Consider the following 22,208-nt stretch of genomic DNA (forward strand, 5'->3'; position numbering starts at 1 on the left):
GAAAACACGATGTAGTGCAGCTTTACCATAATTTACCTATCTAGCACAGATAAAAATGGTTAAAACATGAAGTAAGAGCATGTTTCTCTGAGTCTTACAAGAATGACAGAAGGGCAACAAACACTAAAATGGACAAAATCGGACATGAAAACCACAGAGACGAAAGAAACAGCTAGAAGAGATAAAAACAAGAGAGCAGATTACCATGGCTGGCTAACAATGAGAATAAAAAGGAGAAGCCAGCCACTGCAACACATTAAAACCTCCACCCTAAAAGCACTAGAATGGACACAGAGGGACAAAGGACATGCGCTAAAACTTAAGAGCAAATGATAAAATCCATCCTCATGAATAAAATGTAAAACTAAAGTGCTGTTGAGGCATTGTCGCCCAACACCGAAGGTAGGGTGCTAGTAAAGTTACAAGTCCGCCGCAGACCAGCTAAAACTGAGCAGTCCAGCAAGAGGTGGACAACCGTCATTTGTGAGCCACAGTGACACTGAGGTGGGTCCTCGCAACAGAGGAGGTAACCACGCGTTAGCCACATACAGCCAATGCGGAGCCGGCAGAGGACAACTGATTCCCTGCGAGAGGACCGCATGGAAGGCTTCCACACATTCATAGTCTCCTTAACGACACACAGTCTGTTGTGCGTACTGTTATGCCATTCCATCTCCCAAAGCCAAAAAACCCTGCAGCGTAAGATAGAATGCAAGTCAGTTTCAGAGATGCTCATCTCCAGAAGCGGTTTCCGCATACCCTGTTTGGCCAGCATGTTAGCAAGTTCGTTGCCTGGGATTCCGACGTGTCCTGGGTCCACACATCACCACTGAATGACAGGACCGTTCCAGGGCACAGATGGACTCCTGAATGGAAGCTACCAAAGGATGGCGAGGGTAACACTGGTCCATAGCTTGTAGGCTGCTCAAGGAGTCAGTGCACAGGAGAAATTACTCACCAGGGAATGAGCGGATGTGCCCAAGAGCATGAGATATGGCTGCCAGCTCTGCTGTGAAAGCACTGCAGCCATCTGGCAAGGAGTGCTGTTCAATATGTCCTCCATGAACATATAAAAAGCCTATGTGACCATCAGCCATCGAGCCATTGGTGTAAACCACTTCATGGGCCCGGTACTTGTTGAGAATCAAGAGGAAGTGATAGCGGAGATCCACGGGGATAATGGAGTCCTTAGGGCCATGCGAAAGCTCCATAAGGATCTGCGGCCTCTGTGTACACCGTGGAGGTGTACGTGAATGGACCTCAAGGAGAGGTGGCAATGGGAAGGACTCCAGTTCACACAGAAGGGACCGGACGCGAACCACAGTCATAAGCCTGACCTGGGCCACTGATGCGGGAGATGAACCACTGTGGTTGGGAAAAGGAGATGGTAATTCGGATACGCACAAGAACTATGAACATGTACAATGTAACTGGCAAGCAGTTGTGCACGCCTAACCTTCAATGGAGGGACTCAGGCCTCCACCAAGACACTGGTCACCAGACTCGTTCTAAAAGCTCCCATCACTGGGCGAACACCGCAGTGGTGCACTGGGTCAAGTAAATGCAATGCTGAGGGCACTGCTGAATAATAAACCAGACTCCCATAGTCAGGGCGGGATTGAACAAGGGCTCTGTTGAGCTGCAGCAGCATAGAGCGATACGTACCCCAGTTGGTGTTGCTCAGGCAGAGGAGGGCATTGAGGTACTGCCAGCACTTTCGGTTAAGCCGATGAACGTGAGGTAGCCAAGTCAATTATGCACTGAAAACCAGTCCTAATAATCAAAATGTCTCCGCTACAGTGAGTGGATTGTCATTAAGGTGAAGTTCTGGTTCTGGATGAATGGTGCGATGCCGACACAAATGCATGACACATGACTTCACGGCTGAAAACTGGAAACTGTGGGCTAGAGCCCAAGACTGTGCCTTGTGAATGGTTCACATAGGCACAGCTCAGCAACACCAGTACCGGAGGAGGAGTATGAAATGCAGAAGTCATCTGCATACAGAGAAGGTGAGACCGACGGCCCTAAAGCTGCTGTTAGACCGTTAATTGCCACTTAAAATAGAGACACACTCAATACGGAGCCCTGCGGAACGCCATACTCCTGAATTCGGGGGAACTATGGGAGGCACCAACTTGGACACTGAAAGTACGGAGCACAGGAAGTTTTAGATAAAAATCAGGAGTGGGCTCTGGAGACCCCACTCATACAATGTGGAAAGGATATGATGTCGCCAGGTTGTGTCGTATGCTTTACGTACCTCAAAAAAGATGGCAACCAGATGTTGGCATCTGGAAAAGGCTGTTTGGATGGCAGACTCAAGGGACACAAGATTATCAGTGGTAGAGTGACCCTGGCGGAAGCCGCCCTGACATAGAGCCAGTAGGCATCGTGACTCCAGGAAACAACCCAACCACTGACACACCATATGTTCCAGAAGCTTACAAAGAAAGCTGGTGAGGCTGATGAGCCAGTAACTATCCACATCAAGTGAGTTTTGACTGGGTTTGAGCACCGGAATGATGGTGCTCTCCTGCCATTGCGATGGAAAGACACCATCACACCAGATCCAGTTGAAGATGATGAGGGGATGTTGCTTGTAGTCAGACGAGAGATGTTTAATCATCTGACTGTGGATCCAATCCAGCCCAGGAGCTGTGTGGGGGCAATGTGCAAGGGCAATAAGGAACCCCCAATCTGTAAATGGGCACTATAGGGTTCACTATGGCATGTAGTGAACAAGAGGACTTTACTTTCCATCCGCTGTTTGAGGGTGTGAAAGGCTGGGGGTTAGTTATCCGACGCAGAGGCTCGAGCATAGTCCTCAGCAAAGTTCTCAGCAACTGTGTCTGCGTTGGTAGATAACACGCGATTGATGTTAATGCCAGGGGCACTTGTTGGGGTCTGGTTTCCCAAAAAGACATCTGATCTTCGTCCAGGCTTGGGAAGGTGACATATTGCACCCAATGGTCGACACATACCTCTCCCAACACTCATTTCCATTATTTTATAAGCTGGCGAAGGCAGGCATGGAGCTGCTTAAATGCTATTAGGTGCTCTAGGGAAGGGTGCTGCCTATGTCGCTGTAGAGCTCGCCGATGCTCTTTAATTGTCTCAGTGATTTCCGGTGGCCATCAAGGGACTGTCTTTCGCTGGGGGCACTCTAAAGAACGAGGGATCATGTTTTCTGCCACAAAGACGATTGTTGTAGTGATCTGCTCAATGACAACATTGATGGCACCATGTGGGGGATATTCAGCATTGACAGCAGAGGTGAAGGCTTCCCAATCTGCCTTGTTTAAATCCCATCTGGGTAGGCGCCCATGGGCATGATGCCAGGGGAATGACAGGAATATGGGGAAATGGTCACTACCACAAAGGTTGTCATGTGTTCTCCAGTGGATAGGCAGAAGGCCAGGACTGCAAACTGAGAAATCAAAGGCCAGATATGTGCCATGTGCCACAATGAAATGTGTGGGGACACCTGTATTTAAGAGGCATGAGTATAGAGGGAATGGGCACTACAAATGTAGTGTGTGGACAGTAAGTTGGAAGTGTGGGTCTCACCGGGAGCATGCCAGAGATAAGTCACTGCAGTCGCACCATCATCCGTGTCCTCGATGACTCACTCGGATAGTGTGTCTGCCATGTAAACAGGAGATCCCAGGATTAGATTAGGTTAGATTAGGTTCAAGTACTGGTTAGGGCACACATTGTCAACTGTCCATGTTGATATTTAGCAATGCCTGTAAGCACCTAATGGTCTGGATTTCATTGTTAATTACAGAATGGTAGTTTGAGCAAGATGAATGGGACATTAATTTCTAAAAGTCATTACCAAAGTCAATATTTCGAGATCCACATTGTCAAGAGCATGCCCAGAATACCACACGTCAGGCACTACCTCTCCACCACACACAACAAACTGGCTGACAGCTTTCACTTAACAGCTGAGAGCAGCAGCATTTGTGTGCAGTTGGCAGTGCTAACAGACAATGCTACTGTGAAATAATCACACAAATCAATGTGGGACGTACAACGAACATATCCTTTAGGACAGTGCAATGAAATTTAGCATATGTAGGCAGTGGCAGCAGGAGACCAATGCGAGTGCCTTTGCTAGCAGCACAAAATCACTTGCTGTATCTCTCCTGGGCTTGTGACCATATCGGTTAGATCCTAGATGATTGGAAAACTGTGGGCTGATCAGATTAGTCCCAATTTCAGTTGGTATGAGCTGATGGTAGGAATCGAGTGGGGTGCAGATCCCATAAAGCCATGGACTCAAGCTGTCAATAAGGCACAGTGCAAGCTGGCTGCACCTCCATAATGGTATGGGCTGTGTTTAAATGGAATGGACTGAGTCCTCTGGTCCAATTAAACTTATCACTGACTGAAAATGGTCATGTTCGGTTACTTGGAGCTAATTTGCAGTCATTCGTGGACTTGACATTCCCAAACATCTCATCAGGCTACAATTGTTTGCAACTGGTTTGAAGAACGTTCTGGACAATTCAACTAAACGATTTGGCCACCCACATTCCCTGACATGAATCCCATAAAACATTTATGGGACATAACGAAGTATGCAAGAGGTCAGTTTATGCACAAAATACTGCACCAGGAACACTTTCACAATTACGGAAAGTTACAGAGGCAGCATGGCTCAATATTTCTGCAGGGGACTTCCAACAACTTTTTGAGTCAATGCCATGTAGAGTTGCTACACTATACCAAGCAAAACTAGGTTTCCTGAATGAAATTTTCACTCTGCAGCGGAGTGAGTGCTGATTTGAAACTTCCTGGCGAATTAAAACTGTGTGCTGGACTGAGACTCGAACTCAGGACCTTTGCCTTTCATGGGCAAGTGCTCTACCAACTGAACTACCCAAGCAGAACTCACGACCCGTACACAATTTTAATCCACCAGGAAGTTTCAAATCAGCACACTCTCCACTGCAGAGTGAAAATTTCATTCTGGAAATATCCCCCAGGCTGTGGCAAAGCCACGTCTCTGCAATATCCTTTCTTCCAGGAGTGCAGTTCTGCAAGTTTTGCAGGAGAGCTTCTGTGAAGTTTGTAAGGTAGAAGACTAGGTACTAGCGAAAGTGAAGCTGTGAGGGCAGGTCGCAAATCATGCTTGGATAGCTCAGTTGGTAGAGCACTTGCCTGCGAAAGGCAAAGGTCCTGAGTTCAAGTCTCAGTCTGGCACACAGTTTTAATCCACCAGGAAGTTTCAAAAATAGGTTTGACACGATATTGGGATGTATCCCATTACTTTTGTCACCTCACTGTGTGTGTACAGACACTGGCACATTTTATGTAACAAAGTTTATCGTAAATAATATCTACAAAGCTTAACTAGCTAAACAACCTGTCTAACTAGAACTATGTTTTGATTTTTTCATTTTTTTAAACTATTACACAGCGGTTCTACACATCGTCAAAAGTAGTAATAACACTAACCCAGAAGATCAATTGCATATACAGGTCTTTTGCTGGCCAATGAATCATAATTAAGACACCACAAAGCAACACCTGCTGCGAGACCATGCAGTAATACAATTGGTGTTCGTGGAGATTCTTCATTAAGAGAAACGGTCCATACTTTGTCTGATGTCCCGACAACAGCTCCTATATCGACATACCATCCACGATATTTTGTTTTTAAACCTGTAACAATAACATAATTTTAAAACCTGATATCAATAATAAAAAGTTGTTCTACATAACATAGCAGCAATTGGAGAGCACTGACTTTATTTATGGTGAAGCCAAGTTTGCAGCACCAGCCGTTGGCTTTGATCCATGATGTAGCGGTGTTGTGTAACATCATTGTGATCATGTTTGCAGATGGCATGTTGGAGTAAGTACTGGCATACTTTAATGAGGGATGTTTATGTTTCTAAACTGATTGTGACTGATGTTGATGTGGCACTGGACTCAGTGTCAAGGGTACCCTGTGCTCAGGAAGTCTGTTTCTGCTTGTTTGGCAGTGAATAATTTTAATGTCATTAGTTATTGGCCACTGATATGTTTTTGGAATTGCTAGTTCATCATGTTATTAATGGTTCACAGTTAGAATTTTTTTTATTTTTTAGCTTGGTACTAGGCATGGCTCTTACTAGTGATTCATTAGTTGCTGCTATTAAACTTCCCTGGTTAAATGGTATTATGGTTGAATGTATGACATGTTGGCAGTGTGGGACATTGTATTGGGGTCAGGTATTAGCTGTTTAGTTGTTGTTGGGTGGTGGTGGTGGTGGTGGTGGTGGTGGTTTGTGTGTGTGTGTGTGTGTGTGTGTGTGTGTGTGTGTGTGTGTGTGTTTTTTGGGGGGGGAGGGGGGCTCTGTTTATGTACATAATTTTCTTTGAGGTGTGGCTATAGAAATTTATGTTGGAGTAGTTTTTTGCGACTTTATATTTCAGATTGGTACCTGCAGTTCACATTTAGTAGTTTATAATGGTGGGTATCTGTGGAGTGTGGTGGTACTATTTTGGTCTGGTACGATTTTGATAACAGTTATATTAGTTTGGCTCGTGGGTATCACAAGCTTTTTCCAAGCTATATAGGTCAAGCGAAATTTCCAGTACCCCTTTTTTAATGGTTTTTTAATTGTGATTTTGCTGAGGGCTGAGGTTTTCATTGGTTGAATTTTGCATTAGTATTTGATTTTGTATGTCTTCATTATTCTGATTGTCCCCGCCCAAAACACACAATTCCTATGCTTATTCCATTAGTTTCATGTTAGTTCTGACATTACTTTTTTGTATTGTTTGTGTGTATTCACATGTGTAATGTGTGACATAACGGTTGCCATATTGTACAAATTTTAAATAGGGGTATCTACCATCTTGATGACATCATGGGTCAAAGTTGATGTCTGGTACTGCAATCTTCAGTATTCTCTAATTTATAAATGTCTTCTTTAAACAGAAAAAAAAATTCAATTGCATTTAGAAAATCAATAGATCTCAATTACATTGTACACTTACATGTCATTATTTTCTTTTCAATTGTCCGAAGAGTATCTGTTGAAACTGGACACCATTGCAACCATTCCCACAATTGGCTGAAAGAAAACATTATCAGAGATGTTACAGTTTTGAAAGCACCATTCTCTTTTTACTTCAAACACCAATTGTTTTTAATAAATCAGAACACTAGCATTACTCAAAGATAAATAAAAATTGCCACTTTCTACTGGAAACAGTAATGTAGAGTGCTACAGAGTTCTGTAATACAGAGGATTATGCCTTCACCAAGGAAGATATAAAGAGCATTTATATTGTTCTACCACAGAGTGCAGCTGCACACCGCATACATACACTCTATCAGATGTTCCATGATTACCATCAGCTGAACACGCTCTTAGAAAGTGCTTAGAAATTATGACATCTACATCAGTAGTAAAATAAAGGAAGATTCAGGTTTTACAGCCCATCAACACAAGTTCAGATTGGACAAAGAAGTGGAAGGAAATCTTAGTGTTTGCTTTATGGGCAACCTTGGTGCAGCAACTCCAACTGATTACTGTTAGGTATTTTTGTGGCACTCCTATGCTGACTAAAATTTGACTTATATGATCTGTTCTGCTATGCTATGAATATTTTTTTTGGTCTTAAATTAAAGTAAACTTGGTAAGTATCCCACAAAGATTATGCATCACTTAATATTTTGTCAAACAAAATTCGTTGAGAAATAACCTTCATAAATGACAGACATTGTTACAGTGAATTCACATAACCCAATTTGGCAAAACCAAAGAATTCAGTAGCACCTGTTAACTTGGACCTGTGACATCAACATGGCAGACCCTTACTTCAGGCTTATTCAATATGGCAACCATGATGTCACCCATCACAGACGCAAAAATATACATAAAAAGATTTTAAAAAATTGCAGAAATAACATGAAACTAAGGAGACAGTCATGGGGTTTTCGGAGGCGAACAAAACAAATGTGTATGACAATTCTAATAATTAAGGTGCACCGAAACAAATACTAATGCAAAAATCAAGCACACAAAATCCTGTCATAAAACCAAAAATTTTGATTTCATGAAGCATCTATTAACAAATCTGTCACAGTTGCAATAAGTATATTTGACAACTAGTATCAAATGAACTGGCTCATTCTGAAGTTGGCCTACTGCGGCTGCACTGAAGGTGCCTGACCTTAATAACAAACATCAAAATGGCAATAAATGCTTTACAAAATGTTCACAGATGATTGTCACAATCAACATGGGCTATGTGGCAAGTCAGAATCAAACTTTATCACACACAGTCATCTGTGAACACTTTATAAAGCATGTACTGCCATTTTGATGTTTGTTATTAAGATCAGGCACTTTCAGTGCAGCTTCAACAGGTCAGGCTTGATACTAGTTGCCAACTATATGTACTGCAACTATAACAGATCTGCTGATAAACACTCTATGAAATATTAACCCTTAACTATAGTTGTGGGTCCAATGTACCCAGGTTGAATTTTTGAAGTAGCATGCAAGACCGTCTCCCCCCCCCCCCCCCCCCTCTCTCTCTCTCTCTCTCTCAGCACCTACCTTTAGTGCGTTGGAGTGCACATTGTGAGATGGATGCGTTTCACTTGCTACTCCTATGGTACATATTGGCTTTCGCGAGTGACCAATGGACTCATGACTATAGATACGTAACTTTTTTTATTTTTGTTAATCTATTTATTTTTGTTTATTGGTGCAGTTTATCATGATGGAAAATTGTAAACGTGTATGTGGTAATGGGGATGACATAATAGAAAAGTGGCTGAATGAAGAATTAGAAACCAATGATGAAGAAATTAATGAAAACTCCTTATTTTCTTGTAATGCTGAAACATATTCAGACAACGAGTTCTCAGACAATGACGAGGGCACTGTAATAGACAGCGACCGTGTCATGAGCTTTGAAATATCTGGCTGCGGAAGTTCTGATGACAATAGGGTGAGTGAACAACCACATTGCAACTGGGTATTTTTACAGGGAAAATTGGTATAGGTGGGCTAAAGCAACAACAACATGAAATACTCGAGTCAGAAGCCATAATACTATGAGATTGCCATCTACTACATCTCAATCAAGACCTGTTGAGCCATACCATCCAAAGGAAGCACCCACTTTACTGCTTGACAGTGATACGAACAACAAAATACTGTTTTGGACCAATAAAAAATTAGAAACTTTGATGTTGAGTTACAAATCTCCTGATCATACAGAACTGAGGGAAGAACTGGACTGTTTCTTAAGTCTGTTGATGTATTCTACTGTATTCATATCAAATCATGATGCTATTGTATCACTCTTTGTGAGAGATGGAATTGGAAGAGAGTTTTCCAACAAAGCATGTCTTCTTTATGATTTTATATAGTTCTAATATGCCTCCGCTTCAACAATCCTGAATATATAGAAAAGCACAAAAAAACCAACCCAAAATGTATCACTACAGAAATAATAAACTTGATACGCATTCCCAGCAAACCGAATAAATATGGTCTGAAAATGAAATGTCTTGCACATTCTATAACACACTATGTTCTAAATATGTATTTGTAGTATGGTAAAAATACTGATGGGCTCACTTTGACAGATGAAGAGGAGAAAGTACCAATACCAGTACAAGTTTGTCTACAATTAAGCCAACCAATTCTGAACCCCAATCATAACATTATGACTGACAGCTGGTACACCTCATTGGAATGTGTCAATACTATGTGAACAAAAGGCATTATAGTGGTAGGGATGATGAAAAACAAAAAGGAAATTCCTAAAGAATTTTTGCCACAGAAGGATCATTCAATTGTCAAATATGTACTCAAAAAATAAGAGCATCATACTTGTGTCTTCGATGCAGAACGACAACACAAGTCTGAAATCATTCTGCACCATAACGTCACAAAAGGTGGCATCAATGCTGTTGACCAGATGTGCTCTGTATATTCAAGCACTCTCAGAACACATCGTTGGACTTTGCCTTTTCTATATACACCGTTGGATATGAGTGCATTGAATGCTTACATCATTCAATAGTCATGAAAGAGCTGAAATGACACACATGTTGTTCTTGAAAGCATTGCTAAGGCTTTATGTGATCTATATATAAAATTGAGATACTGTAGTCAGAGACTGTCCGCACAACTTTAAATAAGCATTGCCACAACTATCACAATTCCACTGGCAGGGAAGAGAACTTCTTGGGAGACTCTAAAACTGGATAAGAACAAAACGAAGCGATGCTCATTCCATTTGCCTGGAAAGAGTGTGAAGACTGTCTACTGATATAGACTAAGTGTAGATGAAGTGTAAGCAGCCCGTATGCATGACTTGTGGAAATACTGCATGCAATTCATGCCTGTAATTGGGCAAGCGGTAGATTTTTTTACAAACATGCTATAATTTTTTGTTAATTTTGTGATACAACATACTTTTATTAATTAGGAGACAAAATATTGGTTTAGTTAACTTCTTTATTTTGTATTTTCTTTATATTTTTGTACATCACACATTTTCAGCCTACGAAAACTGATAACGTAAGTGTCATTTAGACAAAGAATTGTAAGCTCCTACTGTTGATTTTGATGGGTCAACGGAAGCGTCCAATTCCATCTATTGACTCTGACCCGTGACGTACTCCCGCTGTGGCGTGACGTCACAACGGTGCGGAGTTTAGTTTGTGAGTGTGGCGTGTTTATAAGTGTCGTTTTGATGCAGTCGGCGGTGCTCGCTGTTGGTGTGTTTATGGGTTGCGTGTTATGTGGTGTATAGGGTTTAGTTTGCAAGTGTGGCGTGTTTATTGGTGTCGTTTTGATGCGGTCGGAGGTGCTCTCTGTTGGTGTGTTTATGGGTGGCGTTTTTATATGGTGTATTGGGTTCAGTTGCGTGTTAGTCCTTGACGTGTGCGGTATTGCTGTTGACTGTGCGTTTACAGGAATAGTTTTCAGTGAGTTATCGATTTAGTTTTTGTTGTATCTAAGTTATTGTAGTGTTGTTTGCTGTTCGTCGTGTGTGAATTTTTTTACACTACTTTGTTTATGCCCTTGTTAGGTATGGATATGTCTGACAAATTGAACAGTACACCTTTGTGTGTGCAGGTGGAGGACAGTGCTTTGTCCCTTATCAAGTTTCTCTAGCTTTTTGAGCTGTTGGCCAAAGGGGTGAAGTGCTCTGTCTGATGCGATGGATGAAAGTTCTGGTGCCTCGGACCAGGGACGGCTTCATGTGGAGCTGCCATAGGGATAACCTATGGTGCTCTATAAGGTGAGGTTCCTGGTTCGAGAAGTCCAGAGTGGGCATGCGAGAAATTGTGTTAATGACTTATCATTTTTGTTACAGATCCTCTCTCAGTTTCTGTGCGCATGAGATTGGTGTGAGAGGACCGTGCTTGATTGGTATTCATTTTGTCGTGAGGTGTATTCAGCGTATATTAAGCACAGTAGTAAGTTGGATGGGCCTGGGGTGGTGGTGGTGGTGGTGGTGGTGGTGGTGGTGGTTGAGGAGTCGCAGTTTGGGAAGAAGTAGTATGGGAGGGGTAAGTCTTTGGTTGGTGTATGGGTGTGGGGGCCTGTTTTATCGGGAGGGGAGGGGGTTTCAGAATGTGTATTTAGGGTTTTGGAGCGACGGACAAAAAGGGAATTAGTGGGATTAATTGAGGATTCCATAGAAGAGGGGAGTACCATAGTTTCATATGCATTTTCATCTTCTAGGGAGTTTAGTAGTTAAACATGCAGTTGAGTTTTAAAATGATGAGACCGGGGCCTGTACGAATACCATGGAGGGGTTCTGGGGAGCCGTTAAGTCAGTCATTGGAAGGGGGAAGAGGCACTCTTCTAATCTTCAATCTCATTTAGATGAGTACAATTGGCAGAACAGCGTCACTGAGGGCTATTGTATTTTTAGGTTTTTTTTTAAAGGTCAGTTAGTACGATGTATCTGAAGGTTGTTGGTTAGGGAAGTGCCATGTGGGGGGGGGGGGGGGTTAGTTGTTGGCAAGTTTTTTGGAGGTAGACAGGTGGTGGTTGTTTCGTGATTTTGTTGTGGAATATCTCTTTTGTTCCTGTTGTTGAGTTGTAGTGTGTGATTGAGAGTTTTTTGGTTTTTATTGTTTATGGGTCTTTGATTTGGGGGGGGGGAGGGGGGGTGGGGTGGCTTGGGATTTTTTTTTTTGTTGTGGTTTTTTTTTCTTTCCTTGAGTGAGTGTGTGAGTGTGTGTGTGTGTGTGTGTGTGTGTGTGTGTGTGTGTGTGTGTGTGTGGTGTGTCTGACCTAGAATGCAGTGCCGGAACTTTTTTGTGGTAAGTTGTTTTTCTTTTCGGTGGTTTTTTTGTCTGTTTAGATGGTTGGTGGAGTATTTGTGAGTTGTTTGGTTGTTGGTATTGGTGATTTGGTATCGTGAGTTGCTGTTGATCTATATAGGTAAAGGGAAGTGTTTGATTCCAATTTGGTTTTTCTAGCTTTTTTTTGTGATAACAATAATTGTGGCAGTGGTGAAAGTTTTGAAGTTTTATAATGTGGTATCAATAGTTGCTGTTGAGCTATATAGGTCAAGGGAAGTGACAGACTCCAGAGGATATGATGTGTAGTGGAATTTGGTAAGGTTGTGGGGTCATTTTATTTTGTCGTTTTGTGTCATTTCGTACAGTGACGTGTGTTTATATTTAGTTTGTTCCCACCCAAAAACCCCCAATTTCCCACGGTTGTCCCATTAGTTTCATTACATTTTTTGAGGAAGATGTGTGTGATGATTTTTGATCTGTTTTCGAGTTTGTTGTCATGTTTACGTAATGACGTCATAGGCACGATATGGGAGTTGTGAAAGGTCGTTTCTGCCATATTGGTGACATCATGGGTCAAAGCAGACGGGTGGAATCTGACGCTTCCGTATTCCCATTTTGATAAATGTGTGTTACAAAATATTAATTTTAATTTAAATATCCTGAAAAATCCCCATATACACGGTTCCAATGGGCTCACGATTATAGAAGCGTAAGTATTTTTCACTACTATACATGAACCATGGACCTTGCCGTTGGTGGGGAGGCTTGCGTGCCTCAGCGATACAGATGGCCATACCGTAGGTGCAACCACAACGGAGGGGTATCTGTTGAGAGGCCAGACAAACATGTGGTTCCTGAAGACGGGCAGCAGCCTTTTCAGTAGTTGCAGGGGCAACAGTCTGGATGATTGACTGATCTGGCCTTGTAACATTAACCAAAATGGCCATGCTGTGCTGGTACTGCGAACAGCAGAAAGCAATGGGAAACTACAGCCGTAATTTTTTCCGAGGACATGCAGCTTTACTGTATGATTAAATGATGATGGCGTCCTCTTGGGTAAAATATTCCGGAGGTAAAATAGTCCCCCATTCGGATCTCCGGGCGGGGACTACTCAAGAGGACGTCGTTATCAGGAGAAAGAAAACTGGCGTTCTACAGATCGGAGCGTGGAATGTCAGATCCCTTAATCGGGCAGGTAGGTTAGAAAATTTAAAAAGGGAAATGGATAGGTTAAAGTTAGATATAGTGGGAATTAGTGAAGTTCGGTGGCAGGAGGAACAAGACTTTTGGTCAGGTGATTACAGGGTTATAAATACAAAATCAAATAGGGGTAATGCAGGAGTAGGTTTAATAATGAATAAAAAAATAGGAGTGCGGGTTAGCTACTACAAACAGCATAGTGAACGCATTATTGTGGCCAAGATAGACACAAAGCCCATGCCTACTACAGTAGTACAAGTTTATATGCCAACTAGCTCTGCAGATGATGAAGAAATTGATGAAATGTATGACGAGATAAAAGAAATTATTCAGGTAGTGAAGGGAGACGAAAATTTAATAGTCATGGGTGACTGGAATTCGTCAGTAGGAAAAGGGAGAGAAGGAAACATAGTAGGTGAATATGGATTGGGGGGAATAAATGAAAGAGGAAGCCGCCTTGTAGAATTTTGCACAGAGCATAACTTAATCATAGCTAACACTTGGTTCAAGAATCATAAAAGAAGGTTGTATACCTGGAAGAATCCTGGAGATACTAAAAGGTATCAGATAGATTATATAATGGTAAGACAGAGATTTAGGAACCAGGTTTTAAATTGTAAGACATTTCCAGGGGCAGATGTGGATTCTGACCACAATCTATTGGTTACGAACTGCAGATTGAAACTGAAGAAACTGCAAAAAGGTGGGAATTTAAGGAGATGGGACCCGGATAAACTGAAAGAACCAGAGGTTGTAGAGAGTTTGAGGGAGAGCATAAGGGAACAATTGACAGGAATGGGGGAAAGAAATACAGTAGAAGAAGAATGGGTAGCCCTGAGGGATGAAGTAGTGAAGGCAGCAGAGGATCAAGTAGGTAAAAAGACGAGGGCTAATAGAAATCCTTGGGGTAACAGAAGAAATATTGAATTTAATTGATGAAAGGAGAAAACATAAAAATGCAGTAAATGAAGCAGGCAAAAAGGAATACAACCGTCTCAAAAATGAGATCGACAGGAAGTGCAAAATGGCTAAGCAGGGATGGCTAGAGGACAAATGTAAGGATGTAGAGGCTTGTCTCACTAGGGGTAAGATAGATACTGCCTACAGTAAAATTAAAGAGACCTTTGGAGAGAAGAGATCCACTTGTATGAATATCAAGAGCTCAGATGGCAACCCAGTTCTAAGCAAAGAAGGGAAGGCAGAAAGGTGGAAGGAGTATATAGAGGTTTTATACAAGGGCGATGTACTTGAGGACAATATTATGGAAATGGAAGAGGATGTAGATGAAGATGAAATGGGAGATAAGATACTGCGTGAAGAGTTTGACAGAGCACTGATAGACCTGAGTCAAAACAAGGTCCCGGGAGTAGAAAACATTCCATTAGAACTACTGATGGCCTTGGGAGAGCCAGTCATGACAAAACTCTACCATCTGGTGAGCAAGATGTATGAGACAGGCGAAATACCCTCAGACTTCAAGAAGAATATAATAATTCCAATCCCAAAGAAAGCAGGTGTTGACAGATGTGAAAATTACCGAACTATCAGTGTGATAAGTCACGGCTGCAAAATACTATCGCGAATTCTTTACAGACGAATGGAAAAACTGGTAGAAGCTGACCTCGGGGAAGATCAGTTTGGATTCCGTAGCAATGTTGGAACACGTGAGGCAATACTAACCTTACGACTTATCTTAGAAGAAAGATTAAGAAAAGGCAAACCTACGTTTCTAGCATTTGTAGACTTAGAGAAATGCTTTTGACAATTTTAACTGGAATACTCTCTTTCAAATTCTGAAGGTGGCGGGGGTAAAATACAGGGAGCGAAAGGCTATTTACAATTTGTACAGAAACCAGATGGCAGTTATAAGAGTCGAGGGGCATGAAAGGGAAGCAGTGGTTGGGAAAGGAGTGAGACAGGGTTGTAGCCTCTCCCCAATGTTATTCAATCTGTATATTGAGCAAGCAGTAAAGGAAACAAAAGAAAAATTCGGAGTAGGTATTAAAATCCATGGAGAAGAGATAAAAACTTTGAGGTTCGCCGATGACATTGTAATTCTGTCAGAGACAGCAAAGGACTTGGAAGAGCAGTTGAACAGAATGGACAGTGTCTTGAAAGGAGGATATAAGATGAACATCAACAAAAGCAAAACGAGGATAATGGAATGTAGTCAAATTAAATCGGGTGATGCTGAGGGAATTAGATTAGGAAATGAGATACTTAAAGTAGTAAAGGAGTTTTGCTATTTAGGGAGTAAAATAACTGACGATGGTCAAAGTAGAGAGGATATAAAATGTAGACTGGCAATGGCAAGGAAATCGTTTCTGAAGAAGAGAAATTTGTTAACATCGAGTATAGATTTAAATGTCAGGAAGTCGTTTCTGAAAGTATTTGTATGGAGTGTAGCCATGTATGGAAGTGAAACATGGACGATAACTAGTTTGGACAAGAAGAGAATAGAAGCTTTCAAAATGTGGTGCTACAGAAGAATGCTGAAGATAAGGTGGGTAGATCACGTAACTAATGAGGAGGTATTGAATAGGATTGGGGAGAAGAGAAGTGTGTGGCACAACTTGACTAGAAGAAGGGATCGGTTGGTAGGACATATTTTGAGGCATCAAGGGATCACAAATTTAGCATTGGAGGGCAGTGTGGAGGGTAAAAATCGTAGAGGGAGGCCAAGAGATGAATACACCAAGCAGATTCAGAAGGATGTAGGTTGCAGTAGGTACTGGGAGATGATGAAGCTTGCACAGGATAGTAGAGTAGCATGGAGAGATGCATCAAACCAGTCTCAGGACTGAAGACCACAACAACAACAACAACAGTTAAGGGTTAAAAAAGTTGCTGATACTGTGTTAACAAAATGCTGAAACTGAAAAATTCTGGTATCTAACACTTCACTTGGCCTATACAGCTAAAACAAAGTGCCCTGTATCACGAGACCGAAGCTCATTCATACAACTAATACTGAAAACCTGATCTTAGCAATGTAGGTAAAACAAGTGCCACGATTCCTACTAATCACAATCCAAAATAATTACCAACAATGAACACAACAACCCAAAAGATTGTAAAAAAACAGCACTAACACCAATTTTGAAATGCAATTTCTACAGTTGCTCCACCACTGAATTGTCCTGAATAGAAAACCCTGTACATATTTGGTGACTGAAGCTCATCACTGTTATTGCTAAACAATGGTATAGGTGGATAACTTTTGGTCTTTCTGACTATTTATGTGTATGACTTTACAGGCAACGTTGAGAGGTCGGCTGCCAGAAACGGACTAAATGCTGACCTTCTGTGGGTCTTCCTGTACTTTGTACATGCTGATAAATTCTCTGTTGCACTATATCACATCCACTATTATTCACTAATATACCCACACAGTAATAAAAGCTGTCTTCAGATTACAAAATAGGTACAAGATTTGGAAATATGGAAGCGTCCGATCCCGCCCGTCTGCTTTGACCCATGACGTCACAAATACGGCGGAAACAAAAACACACACACACACTTTCCACAAGAAGCCTAATGACACTAACGGGACAAGCGCGGGAAATGGGGTGTTTTGGGTGGGGGGCAAACTAAATATAAACAAATTTAGACGCCCTGCGTAGCTACAAAGTGTAAGTGAAGACAGCCATGCATGAATACCCACCCACCTCCCCAGGGGTCGTAACCCCTGCAACCCATAGAAGATAAAGATGCTTCAGTAGCTGATTAGTGTTTTTTTGTCTTTAAAAAAAAAAAAAATCTCTCGGGATAGAATGAACAGATCAGAAAGATAAATATAATGAACTAAAACAGAAATTGGAGGAAACAGATAATTAAAATAAGTAATAAGTGTTTTTAAATTAAAAAAAAAAAAAATCTCACGAGATAGAACGAACAGATCAGAAAAGTAAATAAAATAAGATAAAACAGAACTGGAGACAGCCACACTCAAACCAAACTCCGCACCGTCATGACGTCACACACGACAACCCCCTTACGTCACTGGTCAAAGCCGACGCGCGGGATCGGACGCTTCTGTCGACCCCAAGATTTAACACTAGAACTGCCAACAGGACATTTCTGTCCCTTAGCAAAATTTTGTTCTCTCTGCCAATTCTATCTGTTTTAGGAGGTCGATGAGTGTTTGTTACTTTCAGAATTTCTTAGCCTACCTCATTCTGAAATAAAGTCTTAACACTTTCCGAGAAAAAAAAAAAAAAATAAATACCTAGGACTGCCGATGTGACATTTTTGTCCCATTTCATAAACTAGGTGCCAATTAATGCTACACATGTTGGTAACCTTTATTGTGTCTGTTGCTGCAATGGAGATGTGAACTTTAAGTGTGGCTTCTTCGTCAGAATAAAACATTACATAAATAAAACAAACAGGCACTGTAACAGTTTAGCTCATCACTGCTGTCTATTGATGAGCAGATGTTAGCTTTGACAAATAATACTGCAGAAGCTGAATCAGAAAAATAAGGTGTAAATGGTATTTCAACTGATTCTGATACTAAAACAATTACATGACGGAGTTCAAATGGCTCTGGGGCAGCAATGTAAATTGTGATGAATCTTCACGTGTACATGGTAATGGAAATTTGAAGAAATAAAATGTTTCCGAAATCAAATGGTTTTGTTTTATTGATCAAAGAGAGGTGTGTACAGCACTGAGGGATGAAGTATCATTAGAAGAGCTTGATGCATTTCTTGCTATTCTCTATGAAAAGGTAGCACTTAACACACAGGAACAGAGGTAGATCTTCTCTGGTCAAGAAATGGGCAATCTATAGGTTTCTAAAATTGACACTAACTTCCGTTTGCCACACAGTCTACATCCTTCAATTGTAGTCCACTAAATTCACCATCTAATGCTTGCAACATTACTTGGATACCCTGAAAAGGAAGAAAGAGACAATGAAGAATAGAGACCAATATTGTTATCACTGTGTGCCACCCAGGCTCGTAATACTTGAACGATCTCTGGATCATCAACACTGTCTGCTCTTTCAGACATGCATGTAAATTTGATAATTAGTTTCATGCACCATGGCTCATTTGAACAATAAATTGTAATGATGCACAACGAGTAATTTCACATTCACATCACAAGTTAAATTGTAAATACGATGTCATACTGTTCATTTGTAACGTTATTATGTCACACAGCACAACTACCGTTTTGCAATCTTTGGCTGTACTTATCTACCCCTGCTATCCAATTATGCTTCTCATTCTTCTTGCATTATTGTTTTATTTTCAATTTGGAACAGTTAATTCTTCAGGTTTTGTTGTCTTTATCTAAAGTCCCATTTGCAATGGTAGCCAGCAACATATTTTCCATTGAGTTTGTAGAGAAGAAAAGTGCTCTGATCAATTTCAATTGAGGTGTATTTCTACAATCACAATGATATTCATATAAACTTCACCATATTGTTTACAGTTTAGTTTGGGGTTCTATATTCTTGTGTTGAGGTCTTCAACAAGATTCCATCTGACAAGTAATTGAAAACCACTACAAATTGAAAGGAAATTAAAAACTAACTTCATTAACTACTACTCCAACAAATTAGCTGAGTATTTAGTTTCAAGTAATAAAAATTCCTAATGAACACATTGTTGTTTTTGTCCTCGAGCCAAAGATGGAAGTGATTCAGCTATCAAGGGGTAGCCTATCCTCTGCAAGCCTCTTCCTCTCTGGATAACTATTACGTCGTACATCAAGTTGGCCCTGCTTGCAGTACCAAGTCTTGGATTCCCTCCACATTTCACACCACCACCACATCATGGCTCAAATCAGACGGGCAGTATCTAAGGCTCAAGTTTTATCAAAGTCTGCATATAGTGTCTCATTGTAGACAGTGAACTTCTGGCACGAGGGGTAATATTTTCCAAAACGTTGAAAATTAAGTAGCCAATATTGGTTACAGGTAAAGATGTCAATTACAATAATTTTACAGAACTCTGAACGGAAATGTTTTCAAGAGGGGAGAGCATATACAAGCCTTGGGAGAGCACATACAAGACACCAAAAGAAGAACACATTCTGAATGGCAAACAGTGGGACGTTCTTCAAACAGCGCTGGTATAACAACTGCAAAGTTTACTTACACTACAAAATCTCAAATAACGATAGATTCATCAAATAATTTCTGTTCGGTGAGACATCCTACAGTGTGGCATTGCACGGTGGAGTGTGCAGCTTAAAAATTCTCAAGTTGCGTCTAATGTAACGAAAGGCCTTCCTACAAATAAAACTTTCCTACACAGAGAGCTTGCCAAACCAACTAGAACTGATACTGCTCTGTCGGTCTACCTTATTTTCAAACACTCCTAAACCTTATTTCCAACAATACTATTATTTATGATTACAGAAAATACTCAACCTGAATCGGCTTTTCACGCTCACAACCCCACCTTCAGCTGCCATTTTCAATTAGCAACGTTCTTATCAGGTGGTACTGAAATGACACTTCACGTAAACTAATACGTTGCCGGCTATTGTCAGTTCATGTTCATATTAAAGTGAGAAGGAGCCATGAATAAGGAATGATATAACTTCGCAAAACACATTACGTCATCCATTCCCAAATATAGGCCAAACAACAAAAATACTAAAAATTTTCCAAATTAATTACATGACGCCTTTCAAGGCTAACACAGTCAAAGACTAAACTACAACTGTCATTCGCTGAACTCTATTATACAATCTTTGCTTTCTCGCTAAACCAAAGAGAATACATTAATCCAAAGACAATTTCACGCTCAGCAATTACGGTGGATTCACGTTTGAAGGAACGTCACCGTCATGTGCTTGAACGTCGACGGTCAGAGGAACTCCTGAGCAAACACACTACACGGTACGTCAACGTCGACAGAACGTCGTTACCTTACAACTGGTTCATAAAATACTCAGCATTTCGTAGTTCATGGTAGAACGTCATAAACTGTCGAAATTTACTTTACAGCAGTTTGAATATTGCTGTTGCTCATGATGATGAGGAACAGAGAGCAAAAAGAGTATGGGTTAGAAAAATGTTAGAGTCGAGACTGTGAAGGAGAGTTCCACACTCTACAAGGCGCTGGAAGAGGAGGAGTAATCGTTCTATAAATATTTCAGAATGTCTAAACAATAGTTTTTATCTGTTAAGCAAAATACAAATAAAAATTACGAAGTTAAATAAAGATTTAGACGTCCAACATCACCTTGACACAAGAAGATGGTTTGTGTACAGTATATCTAGATGGGCCATTTTAGTATACTTGAACTATGTTCACATATATTTCTGCTACTTGCTGTTCATCGTTAATTTATTACGAATCTTATTTCCAATTTTTGCACGCCGTTTAAGCTTTATCATAGATTTACTTTTCGCTGTTCCACTGGAAAAATCGCCAGTTATGCACACTGAACAAGACATGTGTCCTTTATTTTGCAGTCTATTCCTTCAGTGTAGAAAATAAAATGCTTTAACCTAGTATTGTCTTCCAGTACGCATTAACACCTTTTTGCAATGGCAGTCAGTGGGGAATACTTTCGTATAAGTTCACATTGTGTACATAACGTAGCAGTTGCTCGCCAAGTAGGCCTCACTATGGCCCATCGAAACATACTTCCATCTTCCCGAGAAACTTTGACATGAGGTGAAGTGTCGATGACATTCCGCTGACGGCGTGTGTGAATGCCACCATCTGAACTACAGAAGAAAATCTTTTGATGTGGTGGTGACGTTCCGTCAAGTGCGAAGTCACATTTATTCAATATAACATCAACAGAAAAGAACAGATCATCACTTGATGTCGCCGTTAAATGTTGAAGGTTCACACTATCAGATCAGAAATTAGCTACATGTACTCCTTTTAAATTCGCCAGTGGGGTCCTACTACATCGCCTCCGAACTCGCAGTCTCTGTAATTTCAGAAACTTCACTCGGTGGTTCCGCTGCTGCCCATTTAGCTCAAAACTCGCCACTTGACCATGTTGTCATATACAAGTGAACTATACCAGCTTCAAAAGGAAATCGAATATACGAGTCCGCAAGGATAACCGAGGACTCGTGGCACTGCCGCTCATATGCAACCGTCGGGCGTGACGATTGTAATATTACCAATAAAGTCACTAATCGGTTGCAGCTTTCACAAAATGGATTCGTAGTCAGCGCTGACTTGTATTGTTAGCTAATAAACAGGTCGTAATAATACTTAGAAAGTGTATTTATGTGCAAACATACACTTTTTTAAATGGAAAAATGTTTATTGACCCTAACAAACTAAAAGTAGGGTAAATTAGCATGTCAGTGGTGTTTGTTGCAGAATTCTACTGCAAGTCGTTTACGAGATATCGCTTTTTGAATAGTTTCCACACCTACGCTTGTTTGTGCCATTCAAGCTGCGTAGTTGCTTATAGTGTGCTTGTGCGTCGCTTAAGTACCTTATAACTTGCTAGACAGTTCATGTGTGACACTCTACACAGAAAGTCGTGAGTGGGCGATGGGATTAACAACGCAGAAAAAGCTTATATGCTCATGGCGTATGGGGAGTGTAGGAAGAATGCAGTTCATTCTTGTATGATGTATGCTGCAAGATATCTCAATAGACGTCAACCATCTTGGCAATTATTTATCAGCCTCCTCAACCAGTTATGTGAAAGTGGTAGTGTAACACCTACACAACGTAAGAGAAGGAAACAAGTGACGACAGAAAAGGGGGAAATT

General features: G+C 41.0%; 1 protein-coding gene across 2 annotated transcripts in view; it reads right to left on the bottom strand.

The window, feature by feature from the left end:
- The window catches only part of LOC126263635 (1-acylglycerol-3-phosphate O-acyltransferase ABHD5-like), a 284,682-nt gene that overhangs the window by 39,081 nt on the left and 223,393 nt on the right, over positions 1–22,208 (bottom strand). Inside the window, exons 1-3 of one of the 2 annotated variants that reach the window (XM_049960729.1) lie at positions 19,881–20,164; positions 7,000–7,076; positions 5,470–5,676 (exon numbers count right to left, since the gene is read on the bottom strand). In XM_049960729.1, coding sequence (XP_049816686.1) covers positions 5,470–5,676; positions 7,000–7,076; positions 19,881–19,924 — 328 coding nt within the window. In that variant the 5' untranslated portion in view covers positions 19,925–20,164. Of the gene's footprint in view, positions 1–5,469; positions 5,677–6,999; positions 7,077–19,880; positions 20,165–22,208 lie in introns of those variants that run through there. The other variant, XM_049960728.1, reaches the window with a different exon arrangement.

This window comes from Schistocerca nitens, chromosome 6, assembly GCF_023898315.1.
Source record: "Schistocerca nitens isolate TAMUIC-IGC-003100 chromosome 6, iqSchNite1.1, whole genome shotgun sequence".
NCBI lineage: Eukaryota > Metazoa > Arthropoda > Insecta > Orthoptera > Acrididae > Schistocerca > Schistocerca nitens.